General features: G+C 64.3%; 2 protein-coding genes across 2 annotated transcripts; one reads left to right on the top strand and one right to left on the bottom strand.

Annotated features, from left to right (window-relative positions):
* The first annotated feature begins 567 nt into the window (after nucleotides 1-567).
* On the top strand, nucleotides 568-3,964 carry CCDC42 (coiled-coil domain containing 42). The gene is made up of 8 exons (XM_039703771.1): nucleotides 568-602; nucleotides 849-954; nucleotides 1,057-1,161; nucleotides 1,544-1,648; nucleotides 2,087-2,284; nucleotides 2,785-3,006; nucleotides 3,278-3,436; nucleotides 3,896-3,964. Exons 1-8 carry the CDS (start codon nucleotides 568-570, stop codon nucleotides 3,962-3,964), a joined length of 999 nt encoding a protein of 332 aa, XP_039559705.1.
* Nucleotides 3,965-5,797: 1,833 nt separating this feature from the next.
* LOC120499725 (bMERB domain-containing protein 1-like) lies at nucleotides 5,798-15,460 on the bottom strand. The gene is made up of 7 exons (XM_039703754.1): nucleotides 15,308-15,460; nucleotides 10,344-10,464; nucleotides 9,194-9,267; nucleotides 7,757-7,871; nucleotides 7,569-7,642; nucleotides 6,926-7,079; nucleotides 5,798-6,269 (listed from the first exon to the last, which is right to left on the bottom strand). Exons 1-6 carry the CDS (start codon nucleotides 15,381-15,383, stop codon nucleotides 6,961-6,963), a joined length of 579 nt encoding a protein of 192 aa, XP_039559688.1. The 5' UTR covers nucleotides 15,384-15,460; the 3' UTR covers nucleotides 5,798-6,269; nucleotides 6,926-6,960.
* Nucleotides 15,461-17,471: the final 2,011 nt, after the last annotated feature.

The raw sequence follows: 17,471 nt of genomic DNA, 5'->3' as shown, positions 1-17,471 counted from the left end.
GGGCTCCAGCTGGGCTTTGGGAAGGGGCCTGGGGCTCGGGACAGGGGCACGGGGCTGCCAGGGACCCTGCCAGACCCCCAGGGCAGCGCAGGGCACGGGGCCAAATCCGGGCACAGCAAGAGGCAGAGAGGATGAATGAAGAACAGAAGGGAATGAAAAAATTCCAGGTCCTGGATGCAGTGGTCAGTCCCCCCGATGCCAGGGGGCTCACAGGGGCTGTCACAGTGCTGGGAGGAGCCCCGGAGCTGTCACAGTGCTGGGAGGAGCCCCCGGGGCTGTCACAGTGCTGGGAGGAGCCCCTGGAGCTGTGACAATGGGTGCAGGAGCCCCCGGAGCTGTCACAGTGCTGGGAGGAGTCCCTGGAGCTGTAACAATGGGTGCAGGAGCCCCCGGAGCTGTCACAGTGCCCGAGCAGCCCCGGAGCTCTCAGGATGCTTGGAGGAGCCTCGGTGCCTCTCTCCGGGACTGAGTAGCCGCAGGGCTTGTCCCGGTGCTCTGGGGTGGCCCCGGGGCTGGGCAGGGCACAGCAGCCCCGGGCCAGCAGCAGGACGCGCGGTGGCCGCAGCGATGGCCCACGAGGACGTGAGATATTACCGGGGGCAGTACAAGGACAGGCTGCTGCTCCTGCTCAGGTCAGGGCTCCTCCAGCCTCCCCCCGTGTGCCCTTTGTCCTTCCCTGCCGTGGCAAGCTCCATCCCCGTCCCTCCCCTGTCCCTCCCCGTCACCCCGGGGCCGTGCTGGGGTCCCTGCAGGGGAGGGCCGGGGGTCGCGCTGCCGGGGCTCCGAGGTGGGGCTGGGGGCTGCCCACCGGCTGCCAGGGTGCCGTGTGAGCGGGGAAACGCGTGCAGGGAGCTGCGGGCGGCAGAGGAGGACTCCACGCACTCGTTCATCTGCGTGCTGAAGAAGATGAAGGAAGTGCGGCTGATGGAGAAGGTCGTGGAGGACACAGAGGAGGTGAGGGGCTGGCACGGGGCTGGGGGGCTCTGGGGGGTGGCAGCAGCAGGCAGGGGGGCTCTGGCTGTGGCAGCCGTGTCACCCTCGCTCTGGGGCTGCCAGGCCTTCACGGAGAGGATGGAGAGCCTTGCTGAGCAGTGGAGGGAGCTGCACGCCAGGAGGGCCCAGCTGAAAGCCCACGTGGTGACATCTGGGGCCACCGTGAAGGTACTCCTGGCACTCCTGGCACTCCTGGAACACCTGGAACACCCCTGGCACCCCTGGCACACCTGAAACACCTGAACGCCTCATACACCTGGCACACCTGAACACCCGATACCCCAGGAACACATGAAACACTTCATACACCTGGAACATATCTGGCACACCTGGAACACCTCATACACGTGGCACACCTCATACCCCTGACACGCCTGGCACTCCTGGCACTCCTGATACACCTGATACCCCTGGTACCCCTGGCACACCTGATACTCTTGGCACAGAGGTGAGGGGCTGGCATGGGGCTGGGGGGCTCTGGGGGGTGGCAGCAGCAGGCAGGGGAGCTCTGGCTGTGGCAGCCGTGTCACCCTCGCTCTGGGGCTGCCAGGCCTTCACGGAGAGGATGGAGAGCCTTGCTGAGCAGTGGAGGGAGCTGCACGCCAGGAGGGCCCAGCTGAAAGCCCACGTGGTGACATCTGGGGCCACCGTGAAGGTACTCCTGGCACTCCTGTCAGTCCTGGCACACCTGGAACACCTGAACACCTGGAACACCTGAACACCTGGCACACCTGATACACCTGGAACACTTCATACACGTGGCACACCTCATATCCCTGGCACGCCTGGTACTCCTGGCACACCTGATACCCCTGGCACACCTGGCACACTGCCCCTGCTCACCAGCTCCCCTCCCCTGGCACCAGCCCTGGCTCAGCCCTCCTGGGGCCGGAGTGTGAGCAGCAGGGGTTTGTGCCCTGGCTGGGACAGGGCACAGCCCCAGGGCAAAGGGACAGGGCAGGGGGTGGCCCCGGGACAGGGAGGGCTGAGCTGTGCCGTGCTGGGCCCTCCTGGCAGTGCCCCGAGTGACCCAGCTCTGCCCTCCCTGCCTCCCTCCCCCTCTGGCTGCGGGTGGTGCTGAAAACCTCCCCAGGAGAATGAAAGGCTGCGAAGCCAAGCTCTGAAGAAAGCCAAAGAAGAGAAAGAGGAGAATTCGAAAAAGGAGACTGAGCTCGTGAGGGCTAGGAGGGAGCTGGAAGCCCTGAGGAAGCAGCACCAGAAACTCTCCAAAAAACTGCTGCAGTACTCCCGGTTCAGGAGGTACCTGGAGGAGGTGGTGGAGCATTCCCAGGTGAGCTGGGGCGTGCCTCAGGGAGGGCCTGCCCTGGTTAGAACCAGAGGAGAGAGGCAAGGCCAGGGAATCAGCACTGCAGCAAACCCAGAGACTGCGGGTGGGCTGGGAAGGGCTCCCCGGCAGCCAAGGGGGGCCACAGGGAGCAGGGCCAGGAGAGGAGAGCCAGAGCAGAGAAGGACTGAGAAAAATGAGCAAAAACCATGAGAACGGGGAAAGCTCAGCGCTGAGGGGAGCAGGGCCCCCTTGGTGTCACCACTCCAGGCCATACCGATGGTTGGGGCAGCTGAAGAGTGCCCAGGAGTGAGCCAGGGGGGACAGGGCAGGGCAGGGCAGGGCAGGGTGTCACTGACCCCAGGCAGGGTGTCATTGACCCCGGGGGGGCAGGGAGGACAGGACAGGGTGTCACTGACCCCAGGACAGGACAGGACAGGACAGGGTGTCACTGACCCCAGAGGGAGCAGGGCAGGGTGTCCCTGACCCCAGGACCTGTGCTGCAGTTCCATGACATCGATGACATCATCACCTACTACAAGGCCCTGCTGAGGACACGCAAGGACCTGCTGCAGTCCCAGTGGTGGCACCGGCAGCTGCTGGAGCAGGGCAAGGGCCTGCAGCAGCAGATCAGGGCGGAGAGGGAGGCTGAGATGCTGCAGTGCAGGAACGAGCTCGTGCAGCTCAAAGAGTCGCTCGAGCAGGCTCAAAGTGACATCCGGCACTGGGTAAGGGGCTGGGGGTGGCCAGGGGGGCTCTGCGAGGCCTGGGGGGCCAGGACTTGCTCCTCCTGCAGCCAGGGGTGGGTGGCAGGGCCCAGCAGCAGTTTGTGGTGGGAGGAGGTGCCCCATCCCATCCCATCCCATCCCATCCCATCCCATCCCATCCCATCCCATCCCATCCCATTATCCCATTATCCCATTATCCCCTCCCATCCCGAGCTGGTTCCCCAGCGGCCCCGGGGCTGAGGCTGCTGTGCTGCTGTGCCCCGTGTGCCAGGAGCAGCGCTGTGCCCAGGTGCAGGACGGGGCGGCCAGGCGGGCGGTGGAGCTGAGGTCCCTCACCATGGCCATCCACAGCCTGTTCCACGCCGCCAGCGCGCGGCTGCAGCCGCAGGGCAGGGTGGCAGCCGGGGACAGCCACAGGCAGCTGGACATGGTAACGCGGGCACTGCCCCTGCCAGGGAGAGGAGGGACCCCCAAGGCGAGGGGGAGCCCCCAGACCCGACACCCCCTGGGGTCCCTGGGGGGGCAATGGGGGGACAGGGGCGAGCAGGGTGGGGCCAGGCACGGGCAGGGGGCAGGGAGATGGGGGTGCAGGGGTGCAGGGTTTTGGGGTGCCAGGATGCAGGGATATGGGGTGCAGGGTTTTGGGGTGCAGGGTTTCGGGCTGCAGGGATGCAGATCCAGCCCTGGCCGGGGTTTGGTTCTGTTCCCCCACAAAGGCTCCATCCCCCCCCCCCCCCCCCCCCAAAGGGCCCCCCCCCCCCCCCCCCGGTGCTGCACGTGCTTTCCTGTCCTGTCACTTAGCCTGGGGACATGTGGCCTGCAGGAGGGACAGGCTCCCTCTGCCTCCTGCTCCATTCCCGCCTGACCCCCTCTCCCGGCGCCACCCCAGATCCGGCAGTTTATCCACGACCTCCAGGACTTCACGGAGGACATGAAGGAGCGTGGCCGGGCTCTGTGAGAGCCTGCCCTGCCTGCGAGCAGCAGCAGGGACAGGAGAGGCCAGAGAACCCTGCAGATACTGCAGACTAAAAAAAATAGCAAATATTTTAAGGCATCTCTTCATTTCCTGCTGGTCTTCCCTGCTCTTCTGTGAGCCCACATGCTCAGGAGGAAAGAGAGCAAAGCAGGAGGGAGCGAGCCCTGTGTGGCTCTCGGGGGTCCTGAGCTCTCACAGACACTGGCGGTGCCACCAGGAGCTGCTGCCTGCTCTGGACAGTCAGCTCCTGACTCATCCCTGAGCGTGCTGGGCCTTTGTGCCCTTGCCTCTCATCCCAGCTGTGACATTTCCAAAGGGACAGGGTCATCTGCACCCCTCCTGAGAGGTGACTCTGCTGTCCCCACACATGGCCACCCTGTCACCCGTGTGGGTGCCACCCTCTCAGGTGGCAGGAGCTCATGGGACAGGAGCAGCTCTGCCCTGCCTGTGAGGGGGACACGGCTGTCCCCTGCCCTGTGAGGGACAGGTGGGGACACGGCTGTCCCCAGGGCCAGTGAGGACACTGAGGGACCACAAGTGAGGTGTGGGTCAGAGCCAGAAGTGGGAGGGCTGGGGTCCTGCTGCAGCAGCAGGAGCTGCTCTGGGCGTTCCAGGAGCTGCTCTGGGCGTTCCAGGAGCTGCTCTGGGCACTCCAGGAGCTGCTCTGGGTGTTCCAGGAGCTGCTCTGGGCGTTCCAGGGGCTGCTCTGGACATTCCAGGAGCTGCTCTGGGCATCCCAGGGAGCTCCCAAGGCCAGCCTGGCTGCTCAGGCTGTTTCTGCTCCTCTTTGCCCACCCTGCTGTGTCACAGCTGAGCCATCTCCTGGGGTCCCAGGAGGGACAACACCTGCAGAGCTTCCAGCAGACGTTTATTGGGGTGAGGTGGATGCACGTGGAGCTGTGTCCCTCCTGTGGGCTGGGCTCCTCTCCAGCCCTCCCAGCAGTTCTGTGTGCCCGGGGGGCAGCCTGAGGGCCCCAGGGGGACACACAGACACACCCTGCCCATCCTCCTGAGGGCCCCAGGGGGACACACAGACACACCATGTCCCTCCTCCTGAGGGTCACAGGGGGACACACAGACACACCCTGTCCATCCTCCTGAGGGCCCCAGGGGGGACACACGGACACACCCTGCCCATCCTCCTGAGGGTCACAGGGGGACACACGGACACACCCTGTCCATCCTCCTGAGGGTCACAGGGGGACACACGGACACACCTGCCCATCCTCCTGAGGGTCACAGGGGGACACACAGACACACCCTGTCCCTCCTCCTGCTGGCACCAGCACTGCCTCCGGCCCAGCTGCCTCCAGAGGGGCGAGTTTGGAATCCAGGGCTCTCCTGGCCTCTGGCTCCCCTCAGCCTGACCAAACACGGGCTGGGTCACTCACTGCCCCAGTAAGGCCCTGGGAGGGCAGGAGAGAGGAGCCTTTGGTGTGTGTGGAACAAAGCAAATCCCTGGGGGCCGAGCAGAGCAGCCCTGGAGGGTCTCTGGAGTGGCCCAGGAAGGGATCAGCTCCAGGATGGGATCAGCCCCAGGATGGGATCAGCCCCAGGACGGGATCAGCTTCAGGATGGGATCAGCCCCAGGACGGGATCAGCTCCAGGAGGGGATCAGCTCCAGGATTAAATCAGCTCCAGGACGGGATCAGCCCCAGGATGGGATCAGCTCCAGGAGGGGATCAGCTCCAGGATTAAATCAGCTCCAGGCTGGGATCAGCCCCAGGATGGGATCAGCTCCAGGATGGGATCAGCTCCAGGACGGGATCGGCTCCAGGATGGGATCAGCTCCAGGATGGGATCAGCTCCAGGATGGGATCAGCTCCAGGATGGGATCAGCTCCAGGACGGGATCGGCTCCAGGATGGGATCAGCTCCAGGACAGGATCAGCTCCAGGACAGGATCAGATCCAGGATTAAATCAGCTCCAGGACAGGATCAGCCCCAGGATGGGATCAGCTCCAGGATGGGATCGGCTCCAGGCTGGAAGCTCCCCGTGGCACTGCCAGGGTGCAGCAGGATGCTCTCAAGCAGCAGCTCCAGGTGGTTTTTATCCCTCAGCCCAGGTGTGGGTGCCCTGTCCCGTTCCGTGGGCTCCCTGCTCTGTCCCAGCTCCCAGGCCGGGGTGGGACACGGTGTCTGTGCTGCTGTGGAGGACGTGGGGCCAGCAGAGCTGTGCCAGCAGCCAGAGCTGCCCAGCCAGCCCGGGGCTGCTGCTGCTGCTGCAGGGGAGCCGTGGGCACTGATGGATCCCGGGACAGAGCAGGGAGCAGGCTCTGCCTGCACACCTGGGGAGCAAAGGCAGGAGCTGGGGAAAGGAACTCCAGGCACAGATCCCCTTGTGGCCCCGGGGCCGGGCCTGCTCTGCAGAGCCACTGCCCTGAGCTGAGCTCTGCTGCCTCTGGCTGCAGTGAGAGCTGCAGTGCCCGGGGCCAATCCTGCACAGGGGCCCCTGGCAGCAGCACCTCCCCTCCCAGAGCTGGTCCCACACCCCGGAGCTGCAGCTCTGTGCTCATCCCCCACGGGTGAAGCCCACCCCCAGTTCTTTGGGCCTTGCTGGCCGTGTGTGCCCCCCCAAAGCCCAGCTTGGGGGCAGGAGCTGGGCAGCAGAGCCGTGCTCGGGGCAGGGGCAGCCAGAGCTGCTGCAGTGGGGATCCCCTCCCTGCCAGCTCCCTCGGGGGCAGGGGGAGCCCAGAGCAGGCTGCAGGGGCAGGCAGCCCCCCTGAGGCTCTGCCATTCCCACAGAACTCAGATCAGCTCTGTCCTGAATGGTGGGAGCTGCCTGCTTGGCTCAGCAGCCACGGCACTGCCCTGGCACTGCCACGGCACTCTGGGCAACCCCTGCTCCCAAAATCACCCCAGGAAGAACCAGCCAGCTCCAGGGAAGGGCCAGCACCAAGGAAGCCCCTCCTGCCCGTCCCAGGTGCCCAGGACGTGCCCCTACCATGGCCATGTCCTATGCCAGGCGCTGGCAGAGCCCTACATGATGGAGCAGGTGAAGCCACAGCACTCCCTGAGCAGGGTCAGGCCCGTCTTGGTCACGTAGGGGGCTGAGGTTTGCTGTCCCCTCGATGTCATCTTCTTCTCTCGGGCAGGAGCTGCGGGAACAGGAGCCCAGCTCTGCCTGGGGACAGGGCACAGCCCGGGGCTGCTGCTCACAGCTTCCCTGGGGCTCTGCTGACCCCGAGGAGCAGCAGCTCCCGGGGACACTGCTCTGGGTGTCACAGCTCTTGGGGACACTGCCCTGGGTGTCACAGCTCCCGGGAACACTGCTCTGGGTGTCCCCTGCACCCCAGGGACACTGCTCTGGGTGTCACAGCTCCCGGGGACACTGCTCTGGGTGTCCCCTGCACCCCAGGGACACTGCTCGGGGTGTCACAGCTCCCGGGGACACTGCCCTGGGTGTCACAGCTCCTGGGGACACTGCTCGGGGTGTCCCCTGCACCCTGGGGACACTGCCCTGGGTGTCACAGCCCCTGGGGGCACTGCCCTGGGTGTCACAGCTCCAGGCAGGGACATCCCAGTGCCTGGGACAGGGGACAAGTGCCAGGGAGGTTCAGTGCAGCAATGAGCACGTCAGCACCCACTTGCTCTCTGGAGGCAGCTTTTGGAGAGCTTGCTCTGCAGGAACTCGGCCATCTCCTTGTCTTCTTCCCTTTCCCTGTGACAAAGAACTCGGTCACTGCTCGGGAAAGGAGCAGCAGGGCCCCAGGAGCCCTGGGAAGGCAGGACACAGCTCAGGGGAGGATTGCACGGTCCCCAGCACGAGCAGTACCTGAGCCTCTCAAACTCCACGTCATCCACCAGGAAATCCCGCGTCTCCACCAGCTTGTGGATCTGCTGCACCAGCTCCTCTTCCCTCTGCTTCTCCTCGTTGGATTTCTGGTTCTCTGCAGCAGAGGAGCACAGTCACAGCCACGGGGAGAGCATTTCCCACCCCACAGGAGCCATCCCCCTGCCAAGGCCAGTCCTGCTCTGCTCAGCTCCGAGCGCGGGGGCAAAGCCAACCCACTGGAGCAGCTGGATCCAGGCTGGGGCTGCGCAGCCAGCAGGAATCTCATGGAGCCTCCCTGGCAGGAGGTGACAGCTCTCTGGGGCTCTGCTGGGGCTCTGCTGGGGCTCTCCCACCGCCTGAACTGGGCACTCACCTGGGATCTGTCTGGGCAGCCTGAACCCACCTGCTGGGACAGGGCCACGCCAAGGGCATCAGGCTGTGCCCAAGCACCGCTAATTGGGGTTCATTAACACTGGCTATTTGGGGTTCATTAACACCGCTAATTGGGGTTCATTAACACTGGCTATTTGGGGTTCATTAACACCGCTAATTGGGGTTCATTAACACCGCTATTTGGGGTTCATTAACCCCGCTACTCGCGGTTCATTAATCACCATGAGGAAGAACCTGCCAGGGTTAAGGTCCCACCGGACCAAGGCTGCCCCTTCCTGCAGCTGGCAGAGCCCATCACGGCCACATCTGAACGATGAGAGGCACCTTGGGGACATCAGAATGACGAAAGGCACCTTGGCTGGGGACGTTCTGAGCCCCAGCCCTGGCTGGCTCTGAGCAGCACTGACGTGTTCCCGTCTTTATCCAAAGCCGAGGCTGCCCTGGCTGCCTCACCAGAGCAGGGATGTGCAGGCTTTTTCCAGCACAGACTGGTCTGAGTCAACTTATGAAGACAAAAAGAGCAGAATTTCTGCTCTCAGCTGAGTCTGGGAGTGCTGAAAAGGCAAGAAATGAAAGCCCAAAGCGGATGAAGGAAAGCCAGGCTCATTTCTGCAGTAGCAGAAGAAAACAATTTATCTCTGCTCTGAGCCGTGGTTTAGGGAAAATCTTGGTTTATGGACTGGAAGGAGCTGGGATTGAAACCCCCATGAGATCTGGAGCAAGGAGCTCCTGTTTCCATGGCAGGATGCTCCCCTTACCCCGAGCCTCCATCCACAGCCGAGCCAGGTTTATTGAAGGGAGCAGCACCTGAATATTGAGCAGCACTGGGCTCTGCCCGCGTGCTGAGGGCTGCCAGGCACAGCCAGCACGGTGCCACTGGGGCACCTGCAGGGCCACCCTGGCCTCTGGCTGCCCCTGGGCACAGCACAGAGAAGGGGCCTGGGGACACAGCTGGGCACAGCTGGGCCCTGCCACACCTGCCCTGGGCTGGAGCACAGCACCCTGGGGATCCCAGCACCCTCGGGAGCATCCCCAGAGCCTCACCCGGCAGGGCCAGGAGTTTCTGGAGCTCTGTTTTCAGCCGGCTGATTTCCTTGCACAGTTGGATGTCGTCCATCCTGCGGAGACACAAACGGAACCTCTGGGGGGAAACCTGGGAGAGGAGAGGCTCAAACCCCCAGAGCAACCCCCAGGCAGTGCCTGTGGTGGGGATCCCGGATTTCCCTGCCCTCCCGTGGGAGATGCCAGCCCACTTCAGCCCCGGGAAGCTCCCCAGCCTCCGCAGCCTCCCTCCCTGCAGAGCTGAGCTCCCCCAGCTCCCCACGAGGCAATCCTGGCATGTCCCAGCCCCACGGGACCGCTGTGGCAGCCAAGCCCACCCTGAGGTTTCTGCAGGAGATTTCCCCTTGCTTTCCAAGGGAGAAACCAAACCAGGGGTTAAGGAAACACCAGAGCTGCGAGCTTTGACAGCACCTGAAGGATCAGGTGCTGTTGCCATGGAAAGCCTTAAGAGCTACACTTTTGATGGTTTCCACAACTCCTTTTCAAAACCGAGTTCAGGGGCAGCTGTGCTTTGAAGGGGCTCCAAATCCGAGCCTCTGAAGCAGCTCAGAGCTTCCACTGCCCAGACTAACCCCGGGTTTCCAGGCTGTGGGGGCCCAGTCACATCCCAAAGGCAGCTCAGGAAGTGCTTCAGCCCGGGAAATGTCACCTTTGCCAAAATCCCAGTTTGTGCTGGGTGGGATCTGAGGGCTGGGCTAACCACAGCCCTTTGGTGACATTAAAAACCTCAATCGACCCAAAGCATGGGTGTTAGTTGGGCCTTTTCCTCCAGACACACAAAATCTCCTGAGAGCGCCATGGAAAACATCCTGGATCCCCCGAGGGCAGGCGGGCACCATTGCAGCACAGGGGCTCAGGTCTGCAAGGCTGCAGAATTCAATTCCAGAACTTCCTGGACTGTTGGAATGGAAACAAGGTGGGAACAGCCTCACCCCTGGGGCTGAGCTGTGCTTGGCTGGAGGAGGGGACACTGGGGAGTCCCTGGGAGGGAGCAGCACGAGGGGACAGGCACTCACATGTGGCACAGAGGGACAGACAGACACTCACATGTGGCACAGAGGGACAGACAGACACTCACATGTAGCACACAGAGGGACAGACACACGGCACAGAGGGACAGACAGACGCTCACATGTAGCGCAGCTCCGACTCCCGGCGCACCAGGATCTCCCGGATGCGCTCGATCCTGAAGAGCTCTCCCTCGATGTCGTCCATGGTGGCGCTGGAGTCGGCCATGGACACGACCTCGTCCCCTGGGCAGGAGCAGGAGCCGCCTGAGGCAGCACGAGGGCAGCGGGGCCCTGGGGCAGCCCCGGCAGCAGCAGCAGCAGCAGCACATCCCTGCTCCCGGCCGTGCTGGGACACAGCCCACACTCCCGGGGCACACAGCCCACACTCCCGGGGTCTGCCCTCCCGGGGACACAGCCCACACTCCCGGGGGTCTGCCCTCCCAGGGGACACAGCCCACACTCCCGGGGCACACAGCCCACACTCCCGGGGTCTGCCCTCCCGGGGACACAGCCCACTCTCCCGGGGGACACAGCCCACTCTCCCGGGGGTCTGCCCTCCGGAGCAGCAGGAGCCCAAGGCAGCTGCAGACTGCTGGAGGGGAGGGCAGGAGGGTCCCTTCCCTTTTCCAGAGGCACAGAAACCTCCAGCACGTCCAGCACAGAGAGCTGGGCCTGCCCAGCACCCTCCTGCTGCCCGAGCAAACCCCGGGCACACACAGCCCAGAGCTCAGGAGCCAGGGTGAATCCCTCCGGCTGCTCCCCCTCCATCACACACTGGATGAACACCCCCATCCTTCCCAGCCCTGGGGTGAGCCCCCCGTGAGGTCCCTCACCCTCTGCAGTGCTGAGGATCACACCCACCCCCACGTGGGGAAACTGAGGCAGGAAAGGGGGAGGGCACCTGCTCAGGAGGAGAGGCAGGAGCTTCACAGCAAAATGTGGGATCAAGGGGCTGTAATTTATGTTTTAGAGGGATGGACAGGATAAAGCCCATCCACCTCCTCCGGCTCTGACCAGCAGCTCTGCCTCCTCTGCTGTGACTCACACTCAGATCCCACTCGTTTGCTCCTGCCTGTCCCCTGGATTTCCTTGGATTTCCTCTGGATGTCCGCAGGGACTCCCAGCCAGGTTTAGGGAACAGCTGAAGGTTTGCTCCAGGCCAGCTCCCCGCCTGGGCTGGCTCTGTCACCACACTGAGCCTGTCACCAGTGCCAGGCAGCAGCGCCTTCATCCCACCCCAGCCAGCCCCACACTCCCGGGATGTGCTGGGGCTGGGGGCAGAGCCATTCCTTGGATTTCCTCTGGATGTCCGCAGGGACTCCCAGCCAGGTTTAGGGAACAGCTGAAGGTTTGCTCCAGGCCAGCTCCCCGCCTGGGCTGGCTCTGTCACCACACTGAGCCTGTCACCAGGGCCAGGCAGCAGCGCCTTCATTCCACCCCAGCCAGCCCCACACTCCCGGGGACTGGGGGCAGGGACTGGCTGTGGGAGAACACCCCAAACCCTTCCAAATGTCCTGCAGGGGCTGGGTCTGCTCCTCTGAGCCTCCACAGGACACATCTCGCCAGGAGGTTCTGCCTTCCCGCAGCCCTGGGATGTCCCCGTGCAGGAAGGGGGGATAGCACAGGGAGCACAGCTGCTCCAGGAGCAGGAATTCCCGGGCAGGGGTGCTGGGAGATGCCAGCGAGTGCGGGCTGGGCATTCTGAGCAGCAGCCAGGCCAGTGCTGAGGGGTACAGGGCAGCAAGAGACAAACCCCAGGGCACAGCACCAGACACTGCACTCTCTGTCCCCTCCCCATCACAAAACTGCTCAGAAATTGTTCCCAGAGTGGGACATATTTGCAAGACTTCCAGCAGGGGAGGTTTATTGTGGAAATAGATGGTTTGGATCCGTGTGAGTGCTTTGGGGAAGGGTTTTCTGCTGTTCCTGGCTTGGAAAGGGGGTCCTTTCCAAGGCTGAGGGCTCGGGGGGTTGTGTCCCTCCCCCAGGCAGGACGGCCGGGCTCAGCTGACGCCAGGGCTGACCCTGGCTCCCTGCTCGGGCTCGGCCAGGGGGAGGCTGGCTGAGCCCTCCAGCAGCTCTGCCCGGCTCTGCACGGCCCCCCTCCTTGCTGAGGTTGCCAAGGGACCGGCTGAGCCTGCTACAGCATCACACGCGGTTGCTAAGGGACCAGAGTGCGGTTGCTAGGGGACCAGGATGCTGAGGTCCTTCATCCCGAGCATTCCGGGGCTCTGCCACCCCGAAGCTCCTCTGGCCTGGGATATTTTGCTGCAGCTGCACCAGCTGAGAGCTGGGGATGGCCCCAGGGGCCCGCGGCAGATGCTGCCAGATGTGCAGGGACCAGCACAGCTGGAGGGGCAGGTGGCGCAGCCGCCACGTGCCTGTGGGCAGCCATGTCACCAAAAGCTGCGCTGCTGTGTCCCTGTGTGCCGAGGCTGGTGCTGTCCCGATGTGCCAATAAACACAGGGACACAAACCCGGGGCAGCCTCCGTGCCCAGGGACACCCCGACCTGCCCGGGACACGGGGCTGGGGAGGGGACGGTCCCCCTGGCCTGGGGAGCACCCCGGGGTGCTCTGATCCCTGCTGGAACAGTCACCGCGCTGAGGTTCCCCGGCTCCCGGGGCAGCGCCAGGGCTGCAGCAGCTGCCAGCACCCCAGAATGACAGAGGGACAACATTCCAGGGGACAGGATGGGAATCCCCGCCCGTGAGGGCAAAGGGAGGAGGGGACAGCGCTGGGACAGGAGGAGGTGACAGGGCTGGGACAGGAGGAGGTGACAATGCTGGAAAGAGAGGAGGGAAGGAGCGGGCAGCCCTGGGAGGGGAGGAGCGGGCAGGGCTGAGCTGCTTTCCCCCACCTGCAGCAGGAGGCTGGGATGTAATTCCAGCCCCTGGGCAGAGCAGGAAAGCTCCAGGCTCGGCTCTGGGCTGGTTCCCATCGGCGTGGCTGGCACCACGCTGCCCTCACATGCTGCTCCCGTCACCTTTCTGCTGGACACTGACCAGGTCAGGAGTGTCCTGTGGTATAGGGACAGTGGGAAGGTCACAGCCCAGCCAGGGGTGCCAGCCCTGGCTGAGCCTTCAGGTGCTGTGCTCAGCTGCTGCTCCCGTCACCTTTCTGCTGGACACTCACCAGGTCAGGAGTGTCCTGTGGCATGGGGACAGTGGGAAGGTCACAGCCCAGCCCAGCCAGGGCTGCAGGGCTCAGCTGGGGGGTGCCAGCCCTTGGCTGAGCCTTCAGGTGCTGTGCTCAGGTCCTGGCACTCTGCAGCCCTCAGGAATTCCAGGGAACTGCTCCCCAAGCCGGCGGTGCTGGACAGGAAGCTCTGACAGGACCTTCGTGTCCCTGGAGCTGCTGAATTCAGGGCAGAAGCAGAGGGAGGGCAATGCCAGGGGAGAGCCCCCGGAAAATTAACCCACAAACCCTGGGAGGGAGCACGTGGAGAAGGGGACACCCAGGGCAGGGTGCTCACTAAAGCTGGGAGCAAGCCCACAGCCCAAATGTCCCTGTGGGGACAGACAGGGATGGCCCCATGCGTGGCCACACTGCCCAGGGCTCTCCCAGAGCAGCACGGCCATGCACAGAGCCCCCACACAGAAAACCCCCAGTGCCTGAGCCAAGGGGATCCTGCCTGGCACCACTTCAGCCTGGCAAACCAAGGACAGAAATTTGGAGATGCTCTGATCATCCCAGCGGGCCCAGGCAGGGGTGGAATAGCCAGAGACTTCCATTCCAGATGGTTTGGGGACAACATTTGGGCAGCCAGCAGCCAGCTGGGATGAGTCACAGCAGCCAACAGTGCAGGGGGAGCTTCAAGCAATTTTCCTCAGGATTAAAGCTGGGAAATGGACTGACAGCCCCTGTGGAGGGGCCAGAGCCCTTTATGGGGGCACCATCCCGAGAAGCCTCAACTCAGCCCTGTGTTTTCCTCTGCTCCTGCCAGCAGCAGGGCCAGGGGACATTCAGCCCGAGCTCCAGCAGGACAAGAGGCTCCAGGAGCTCAGGGCTGCACAGGCTTGGTCTGAGCTGTCCTGGTGGGGAGCAAGCAGCAGAGCAGCACCCGACCAGCAGGCAGGGATTGCTGCCACGTTCTCACCTGTCCCAAGGTTCTCACCCAGCCCCAGGAGCTGGGAGCTCACAGAACTGCTCTGACCAGCAAAATCTCAGCCAGCACAGCCCTGCTCACAGGCACCCACGGGGGATGTCCTGCCCATACCAGCACCCTGAGTGCAGTGCCTGGCCCAGCCCGGTGTCACCCAGCTCTGAGCAGAGGACGGGCTGGTGCAGGTGCTCAGAGCCCCAGGGAGGTGGAGGGGACAATACACACTGCCAGGAAAGGCACAAAGGGAAAGGACCAAAACTTCCCACAGCTCAAGCAGGAGCTGAGCACCTTCATGAGCACCGCACAACCCCCAGGCAGTACCCAGCAGGATGCTGGAGTTGGCTGATCCCTGCTCCCCTGCCTGTCCAGCTGCCTGCCCGTGCCCGCTGTGTGCGAGGGGCTGAGGGGGAGCAGAGAGGGACAGGGGAGGGGTGGCACAGCAGAGGGATTGCAGGCGCCTCCCTCCGCCCAGCCCAGCGCTGCGACCCTTCCTCCCAGCCCAAGGTCGAGGGCTGCGCTCAAGGCAATTCCCCCGCTCTCCTCACCGCGTCCTGCCGGGGAACCGGTCTGAGAGGGGCAAAGGCGGTGAGGGACAGGGCGAGCCCGCCTTGCCCCGCTCACAGCCGTGCCCAGGGCCGCGCACGGCAGCACCGTGTCCGGCAGGGCAGCAGCAGCGAGATGTGACCGAGCTCCGCCGGTCTGTCCCTCCAGACACCCCCTGCCACCGCCCTTCCTCCCACCCAGCCCTTTCTCCCCGTCCTTACTGCCCCCCATCCAGCCATTCCGTCCGTCCGTCCATCCATCCATCCATCCCCCCCCGCTCCCGATGGCCGCTCCGGGGACCCCGGCTGGGCTCCGTCTGGAGGATGAAGCCGCCGGTTTCCCTCCAGCTCCCGGGGCTCGGCGCCCGGATTGTCCCGGAGCCCCGGGGGCGGGGGAAGTTGGGCTCGGCCGGTGCCGGTGTCGGTGCCGCGGCGCTCACCTGGCCCCGCGCCGGCCGGCGGCCAGCGGGTGGATTCCATGGATCCGTAGCGGGGAGAAGAGCGGCTGCCCTCCATCCGCAGCCCAGCGCGCCGTGCTCCGCCGGGGCGGGGGCTCCGCCGCTCCCTCCGCTCCTCTCCCTCCGCTCCGCTCCTCTCCCTCCGCTCCCGCCGCTCCTCTCCCTCCGCTCCCGCCCCGTAGCGGGGAGAAGAGCGGCTGCCCTCCATCCGCAGCCCAGCGCGCCGTGCTCCGCCGGGGCGGGGGCTCCGCCGCTCCCTCCGCTCCTCTCCCTCCGCTCCGCTCCTCTCCCTCCGCTCCCTCCGCTCCTCTCCCTCCGCTCCCTCCGCTCCTCTCCCGCCGCTCCCTCCGCGCCGCTCTCGCCGCTCCGCCGGGGCGGGGGCTCTCACCGATCCCACCGCTCCGCTCCCGCCGCTCCCTCCCCGCCGAGCCCCCCGCCTGCAGCCCCCGCAGCTTGCCCCGGGCCGTGCCCCGGGCTGGTCCCGGCCCCTTTCGGGCCGTTTCACCCCCAAACGCGCAGCATCGGCACCGACCGAGCGGGGCCGGGCACTGAAGGCGCCCAGGCTCCGGGGGACACGGGGCACAGCACCCAACAGCCCCCCAAGACCCGCCGAGCCAGGGCAGCTCTGCTTTCTGGGAGAAGCAACTTTTCCCCATGGAAAAAGCCAGCAGTGAGAGTCTGAGCCACGCTCCAGGGGCTGCAGTCCGGCAGCGCCCAGCAGGACCCTGGCGCTCCCTCCTCGCTCCGGCAGGGACAGCGATGCCCGGTGGCACTGCCCTGGGGCTGGGCACAGCACGGGACAGCCATGCCCGGTGGCACTGCCCTGGGGCCGGGCACAGCACAGGGCACGGGAAGGGGGGCTGGGGGGCAGACCCTCCCCTCACGGGGGTTTGTGCTCCCAGAGCACCCGGCTGAGGATTCACGGCAGTGCAGGGACACACCTCAGCACCCCCTGCCCCAAAACACCCTGAGGGGACACACGAGGCTCCTCTGCTGGGACGCTTCTCGGCCAGGACGCGCCCGTAGGTGACACTGGTGTCCCCAGGCACAGGTCCGAGGGCTCAGGGACACTTCGGGAAGTGCCACTGGCTGGAGAGCAGGGACACGGTGACACAGGGAGGGTTTGGGGGATCAGCCCCTGGGCTCTGCTCGCAGCAGCCCCAGCTCCAGCCAGTGAAACACAAACCTGAGGAAAATCCAGGAATTCTCACATCCAACAGCCAGGGGAGGTCCCGGCTTTTGACCCAGTCAAATGATTTGAAGCAGAACACGTGCCAGAGAGATGGTGCTTCATTCTTTGAGGATCACTGTGGAATACAAACACAAGGAGGCAAAAATTAAGAGTCTCTGTCTAAAAATGGGGGGAAATGATGTGGGAGCTGCTGCTCTGGGATGGAAATGCAGCAGCAGCACTCTGAAAATGCAGGAGCACTCTCCCAGGAGCAGCACGAAGCCAGGAGGCCGTGGAGGTGGGCTGTGAGCTGGAAGGGTGACCCTTGACAACCAGGGAGCCCCAGCATTCCAGGGAATGGCTCGGGAATGCCCCGGGGCTGTGAGGAACTGCCGGCTCCCTCCCTGGTTGGGGTGTGCAGGGAAGGAGAGCCATGGAGCCTCTCACCCGATGAATGATGAGCACCCCAGCCCTGGAGCCAGCGGGGCTGCAGTGACTCACCTTGTTTTGGTCGCTCCGAAGCGCAGAGAAAATGAACCTGTAAATGTTTTAATCAGTTCTTCAGGCAAGCACTCTCCAGGATGATTTTAGCTGCGAGCAGCCAGATCTGCTGGGGGCTGAACTTGAGTTTGATGCATTTTATAGGCTCACTTTATCGGAGTAAATCAGACAGCCCAGCGTCACCCACGGCCAGGATACAATTCACACACCGTCGGAGCTGCTGGGCTGGATGGAATCCTCCGGGACAAATCCTCCGTGCAGAGGGAAGTGCAGATGAGGGAGAGGAGCAGCCTCGCCCAGGTCCTGGAATTCTGAGGAGTTTCAGTGGGACCTTCCCCTGCCCCTCCTTAGGGAGAGGCGCTCGTGCTGTGGACGGGCAGGCTTTAAGGGGATGCCCAAAGCTCAATGTCAGTCTGACAATCTTGCACAATTAGGGTTTTTTTTAAGATTATCAATGCATTAAACACGTTCGGT

The sequence above is a fragment of the Passer montanus genome, unplaced genomic scaffold (assembly GCF_014805655.1).
Source record: "Passer montanus isolate IOZ18808 unplaced genomic scaffold, ASM1480565v1 scaffold168, whole genome shotgun sequence".
Classification (NCBI taxonomy): Eukaryota; Metazoa; Chordata; class Aves; order Passeriformes; family Passeridae; genus Passer; species Passer montanus.
The sequence above is the reverse complement of the archived record's forward strand: the minus strand, read 5'-3'. Positions and strand labels throughout refer to the sequence as shown.